Source organism: Sinocyclocheilus rhinocerous, unplaced genomic scaffold (genome assembly GCF_001515625.1).
Source record: "Sinocyclocheilus rhinocerous isolate Xijiao unplaced genomic scaffold, SAMN03320098_v1.1 scaffold2090, whole genome shotgun sequence".
Lineage (NCBI taxonomy): Eukaryota > Metazoa > Chordata > Actinopteri > Cypriniformes > Cyprinidae > Sinocyclocheilus > Sinocyclocheilus rhinocerous.
Window position 1 is genome coordinate 150512 of NW_015632025.1, and position 7142 is coordinate 157653.

Genomic DNA, 7142 nt, shown 5'->3' on the forward strand with positions numbered 1-7142 from the left:
CTCTCTATTCTAATTCTATTCTTTAAAAAACAAACAAACTTGCCCCTTTTAGACTTGCACTCTATTCATTTGCTGCTTGTTTTCTTAAAAAAAAAAAACTAACACTATCTTCTCTATTCTTTTTGTATTCTATCTATTTGTTTCCTTTTTATTTATTATACAATTCACAAAAAGCAAAAAAGGCCTCTAACACTAGCTTGCTCTATTCTTTTTCTATTCTATCTGTTTTCTTTTTATTTATTATATTATTTAAAAAGCCCTTGCTACGTGTGCTGCGTTAAGCTAACTGAGAGTTGTTATAGCACTTGTATATCATTGCTCTTTTGTTGATTCTGATTGCTTCCATTGTTCTCCTCATATGCAAGTCGCTTTGGATAAAAGCGTCTGCTAAATGTCTAAATGTAAATGTAATAAAGCAGTGTAGACGTCTAATTTGCGACAGAGAGAGGAAGAATTAAGAGACGTCACACCTTAGCACCGGGGGATCCTGGGAAACCGGGAGAGCCAGCCATACCGACTGGACCCTGTCAACACAAACAGCACGAGTAGTACACAATGCTTCCGTTCCTCGAACAATGCTCAAACAAAATGAGTGTTCATGCAGAGTTACTGCAACAGAAGACCTACAGGAGGACCAGCAGAGCCGGGTGAACCATCATTCCCACGAGCACCCTGATCAAACACAAACAAACACACAGACAGGTCAGATAATCTGCATCCTCACTGAATACACAAACAACACTGCACCTAAGTGTCATGATCAGAGACACAGCATATCGATTTCTGACTATGAACAAGAGAGGATGAAACACTAATCTAATCAATTACATATTACTTTATACTGTAGATGCTGCATAGTTCAACTCATAATTAACATACACTGCTGTAATGTTGTTGTGTGACAAATTCAGATTTTGTTCCATTTACAGTTTCTAGAAATCGTATCATATTGCTTACTTCCTACATCTGAGAATAAGATGCATGAGGAGAACCAGCAAACCAGTGTGGTAAAGCAAATTAGGGGTCAGAAGCGTGTCAAGAGGAAGACGGGACGCAGAAACTAACTTACTAGCTACTGAGACAGATATAGAAATTTAGTTCTAAAATATCTAATATTTGTCAGTGTGCTACAGAAGAAAGAAAGAAGGTTAATGAAGAAGTGAGTGATTATTACAGCAGCTCCGGATGATCCTGGACGCCCCCGTTCACCAGGCAAACCTCGTGGGCCCTGAAGAAACACACACACACACACACACACACACACACATAAAAACGAGTCAATAGTGGGATCTAGAGAGCAGTTCAGATCAGTTGATGAGCAATGATCAAGTTCATATTGATATCTGAGCACAGTTTGAGATGCTAAAACACTCTCAGTTTGATCTCATTACTGTCTATGAGAAACAGCGGAGTTGTTAAGAGATCTCGTGAGGGAAATGCGGTTGCAATATTTGTAATGGTGTATGTATTCACTTTCTTGTCTCATATAAGCTGATGAATGTGAGCCCATGGCAGTTTGTTTAACAGCGTCTGAGATGCTCGTGGAGAAATGAAGTGTTCACCGTGTGTGTACTGATGTTTGTTTGAATCTGACATCGGCTCCGGTGTTTAAAACATACTGCAGCTGCATGTGTTAGGAATAAACATGTATTCAAGAGAAACAGCTGAGGTTTCTAGTTGCAGCTGCGGTCATTTGTACAGTAGCTGAGCGCAAACACTTACCATTGGTCCAGGAGCGCCGCTTTCTCCAGGAGACCCGGACTCACCCTAAAAACAGACAGAGAGAGAGAGATGGGTCAAACCCTGAACTACCCTCACATGTAATGCTGGAAATGTGATCTGTGAAAGTCATACTTTAGCCCCGGTGGCTCCGGACTCTCCTTTAGCTCCATCAAGACCTGGATAACCCTACAAACACACCACAGATCAACACATGTCAGTGATACTGCGTTCACAGTGATGCTAAGTGATGAAATCACTACGGCGGGGAGGTGAGACCCATTGGGTCATTCCTGTCAACTCAACCAGGGGTCCAAATTTTTGACTGAAGAAAGATAAACATGTATAGTGAGGAAAGCCAAAATATTAAATGTCATGGATGAATATGTACTGAGTAATCCACTGTTTAGTAGAGGAGGGTCAAACTGCTCATTTTAACCTGAGATTCAGAGCCAGATTACAGGAGGGTAGAAAAGAGTGCAGCATCACAGTGTTATTTTCAAACAGAGATTGGTAGCTCTGTTAGTAAAATCTGCTGACTTTAGCAATCTGTGTTGCATTATGTGTCAATGGAGACCGATCAAAAAGGGGGAAAGAGCACCTTTCAATTTTTTTCTCTGAAGTGTGTATGCCTGTAACTCAAGAGGTTTTAAAGATATCCTAAAATCTGACACCGATATTGGCACAGCACGACCCCATTTCCTTTCCATGCATTGGTCAGATTTCGAGATTTCGGTCTATTTTGCATTTATAGCATGTCTTCTTTCATACTAGTGTAAAGGAAACATCCAAAATATGCATTTAAGTATTATTATATTTGCATCTGTAGATTTCAATTCCAATCCATTTCTTTAAAGAATTTTTTTCTCCACTTCAGCAGCACTTACATAAACCAAAATTACAGTTTTATTCCTGTCTTTATTCTGAACGGTTTTACCAATGGGTTTGTTCATATTACATTTGATCTATACTATATATATATATATTTTAATCTAGTGAAAATGTAGTTCTGTGATACTTCTAGTCTTAATGTACTGTGATTAATCACCAGGGGAAGTCTATAGTTAAGAGTGTTTAACCCTATTCACCTGTAGTGTCTGGCCTTAAGAGACTGACCACAAAAACATCACATGATGAAAAAGTGCACTAACTCTGTGTCCCTTGATTCCAGGTAGACCTGGTGTTCCTGGGAATCCACGAGCTCCCTGTGTTGAGAGAGAGAGAGGGAGGGAGAGAGAGAGAGGGAGGGAGAGAGAGGGAGAGCGAGAGAGAGAGGTATGAGGCGAGTGGAAGTATTCAGACGTCTCTTCTTTCTTTCTCTGGCCTGCGGCCACAGCAGCGTCTCACATCTGGGCAAAAGCTTGAGCGCCGCAGGCAGCAGTCACTGCATCGCTGCTCTTCTCACATGCATCAAGCGCTTTAACGCTGTTTTCATTTAAAGCGGTTCACCTGAGGCCCGAGAGGTCCACGTTCACCAGCTTTCCCAGCTTTGCCTGCTTCCCCCTACAAGAGAAACACAGTGATTTCACGAAGCTTATAATGAAACTCTGAGCAGTGCTACTGTGCTCAAATGTCATCTTGTGGCAGGAAAGTGTAACTACAAACCCAACAGGAACTGAAAGATTTGCATTCATGCTTCTACATCAGAGCCGCAGCTGGCCATGAGAACTGATCATTTTAATGCATTTTTCACAATTATCTATTTCTACAACGCTTTATACAATACAGATTGTGTCAAAGTAGCCTCTCAGTGATAAACAGTAAAATAACAGCCGCAATGTTGTCAATTTCATCAATTATGAAAAAAATCCAGTTTCAGCTGTAAAGCAGCTCTACAGAAGTCATTATTCAGATCAGTTCAATTCAATGTTATGTTAGTGTCAATGAGATTCTATTATAATTTATATTAATATTTTGAATCAGTTTTTATTTTATTGCCTTGATAAGTAGCTGAAATAAAAAAGTTTTATAATATCTAATATAGTTCAAATTCTGTTCTCATCCAACAGTGTCAGTGCCGTTAAACTGATAATATTACTGATTATCGATTATCTTTCGAACTTCATGTAAAAGGCGTATGCTGCTGTACTGACACCAGTGACTTTAATACGCAGAAATCTTTGCGTGTGAGTCTGTGTGATGTGGGCAAGAGAAATGGAAGGAATGGAGTCTGAAGAGAAGAACAGCTGGAGACGGCAGAACGGGGACAAACACCTTGGCGCGTGTTTGCAGAGGGGAAAGCTCACAGAGCTATAATCGTAACCTGCGACAGTGTTCGGTGGGTGATTTGATCGATGTACAAACACATTCTTTTATCCTGAACGCTCTGAGGAAGAAACAGTGTAAGCAGGTCAATCATGAGGCGTACTTACATCATCTCCTGGTTTTCCTGAGGGACCCGGGGGGCCACGAGGACCCAATGGGCCCTGTCCAGAGAAAACAAAACGGTGAGATTATGGAAGATGGGACATGTGAATGATCTGAGATATGAGTGAAAACACTGCACTTGGTAAGAACAATGCTGAAGTGTATTCCGTGCTGATTTTGTGGTGTGTGTATTACAAAAATACATAATTGAGTCCAGCGAGCCGGGTGCACCTTGTTGACCTAAATACAAGATCTAGAGGCTTATTTCAACTATAATGATTCTGGCTAAATGAAGTGGCATTTGCACAGCGCGAGGCTGACTATAATCGCCAGTAATGAGGTCTTTTAGGAAGGTTTTTGGATACGTACAGATGATCCGGATTCTCCGGCTTCTCCAGGGTTGCCTTGAAATCCTTGTGGGCCCTGCAGCGAAAATGAGACCAATTCACATCACAGACTGTGCGCTCGATCTCATGCCAGAAACAATATTTATATGATCAGTATGTGTACAGTGAGAAGAAGTATTATTAGACTGCTGGAGCAAAAGCTGCTTCTGCCTGGAACACAGCATGAGTCTGTGTATATAGACAAACGTTTTCCAAGATTATCGCTTGGTTTTCATGTAACCCTTGATATAAACTGTATAATTATTAACAAAAAATAATAGTTTCATTTAAAACAAAATTCTGCTTTTAAAGAATAAAATTAAAAACACATCTTCTGTGTGTTGAAAAAAAGAGATGAAATTAATGATCAGTTTACATGATGGTAGAATGAGGAAAAAGCCCTATGGCTTACAGAGAGAGAGAGAGTGTGTGTGTGTGTGTGTGTGTGTGTGTGTGAGTGACATGTTATTATTATCTTTGGGAAGCAAAGTATCATTTTACACACACTATTTATGCACATCTTTCAAAGGATAAAAACACACTGACTGTATTTTACTCATTATGGCATGTGTCACAGGGATGAGGTGTTTATGGAGGAAATGCACTCACAGGAGCTCCATTGGGGCCTGGTGGTCCTCGAGGACCCATCGGACCCTGAAGAACAAACAGAGTAAGAACAGCAATCAGTGAGTGTGTTCAGTCGTACAGTGTGAGGAGACACAGTGGCAGATGCTGTGCTGATGAGTTTCAGTGCGATCTGTGTGGAGTTTGGTGTTGATGGGAAACGTTAGGCAGCGGTGCTCTCAGGACATCAGAGCGACTCGCTGGAGCAGAAACACTCGCTCTCCACCTTCAGGAAATCAGCTTAAGTGCTCTGAACCCTTGTGACTTACCACCAATTAAATGTTTCAGAGCTTTTTCTCCAGTGGCATGAAGAAAAGTGACAATCAGAACAGAAGGATAATAATTAATCTGAGAAAAAAAACATCAGTCATGTTCAGACAGGTAATAATCACAATGGTTCTGAATCGGGGGATTTTCCATAGCTTCTCTTATTGAGATGCCTTTGCATTTGAGTATATGTAACTAATAATATTTGACTTTTTACTTTTAAACTTAGCTGACATTACTAACAAAAATTCTGAGCAGCAACCGAAGAAAACATGGGATATTTAGGTAGCTTCTCCTGAAACCACAGAAAAATCTCCATCTACACGAACAGAAATGGGGCCGAGCTCCTGAATGACTGTCATTGTTTAAAGAGACGGATATATAAGTGAACGCAGTGGGAGTTTCCCGGAGCGATTAACACACTCTGTGTTCTGTACATCACATCGCTGGGCGTCTGAATGCTGCGGTGTGACTGTGGCGCTTATGGAATCTCTTTATGTCAGTCAGGACAAACAGCAAAGTACACACAAATATACTTTCAGATGTTTGCATGCTGAGAGAAAAAACTAACATTTTGGGACCCATCTAGATTAGCTGAAGACCATCAAAATAATCTGTTTAAATTGTTTAATAGTTTATTTAGTAGTTGTTTTCTCAATTACTTTAATATTAAACCATTTTTAATGAGCCTGACTTCAGCCCTCACAGTCCTCATGTGACTGGTCCTGACAACAGTGTTCTAGTTCAAAACATACATTGATGTGAAACCACCACTGGGACTAGTTTTCTGGTTTTATCTGGTTGTCAGATGGGTGGGACTTTTTAACCCGTGTGCTGTGATGAAAATGCCCCTAATTTGGTGCCCCTGGTCAAAAAAGACCAGTCTTTTAAACATTGCTTGTAAATCTCTCATTATGCCAAATTATCCCCAAATACTGCATTTAATCTTCTTATGGACATGTTTACTTTCACTTAGCACAGGGTTTGTATTTCTCATTGATCTGACCTCATGATTTGAGTGATAAAAGCACTATTTGAGGATTATTTTGGCAATGTTCACTCACATACTCGTAAGTTCAGATCAGTAAGGCTTATGGTCAATCACTTCCAAAAACAAATACAAAACCTGTGCTATAACTGAAAGAAAATAGCTTAATAAAAAGATTGAATCCAATATTTGGTAATAATATAGTGAGAAAATAACTATATTATCAGTATAACACAAAATGTAAAGGTGTTTTTGTAGGCCACTCATTTTTGACCGGAAACACCAAGTTTAATAACATAAGGGGAGACACAAATATTTTACTAAAATTACCCTTTTTTTAAGTTTTAGTCCAATGCAATAAGATTAACCAGAATTGAATCCTCTTTGTGTCAAAATGACCAGAGCACAATATATTGTTGGATAGACAATGAAATAGAGGCGGAATCACAAGGGAGAGTGGTTGCAGGCTGGACTTGAACCTGCATCACCAACATGAGCTGCTCATTTGCATAAAGTTGCTGCTTACAGTATATCACCAAAAATCAGCTGTCATAGAAAATAAGGTTGGCTTTTCACAGTGAATCATTGGCAGAGTGAACATATATTTAGGCTCAATGAGCCAATAGAGACAGTGCAGGTAGAGTGGGACGGAATCTCACAGAGTACTATAGTGTGGGGAAAAATAAAAATAAAAAATCCAATGCATTGAGGTGACACAGGGCTGGATTGGTAATCGGGCATACCGGGCATTTTCCCGGTGGGCCGACGCACTTAAGGGGCCGACAGAAGTT

General features: G+C 40.0%; 1 protein-coding gene across 2 annotated transcripts in view; it reads right to left on the reverse strand.

Moving 5' to 3' along the window:
* Positions 1-7142, reverse strand: part of col2a1b (collagen, type II, alpha 1b) — a 46373-nt gene that overhangs the window by 29491 nt on the left and 9740 nt on the right. For both annotated transcript variants that reach the window (XM_016554866.1, XM_016554865.1), the window contains 10 exons: positions 5082-5126; positions 4456-4509; positions 4092-4145; positions 3169-3222; positions 2871-2924; positions 1855-1908; positions 1723-1767; positions 1175-1228; positions 628-672; positions 471-524 (listed from right to left, as the gene is read on the reverse strand). In XM_016554866.1, coding sequence (XP_016410352.1) covers positions 471-524; positions 628-672; positions 1175-1228; positions 1723-1767; positions 1855-1908; positions 2871-2924; positions 3169-3222; positions 4092-4145; positions 4456-4509; positions 5082-5126 — 513 coding nt within the window. The remainder of the gene's footprint in view (positions 1-470; positions 525-627; positions 673-1174; positions 1229-1722; positions 1768-1854; positions 1909-2870; positions 2925-3168; positions 3223-4091; positions 4146-4455; positions 4510-5081; positions 5127-7142) is intronic.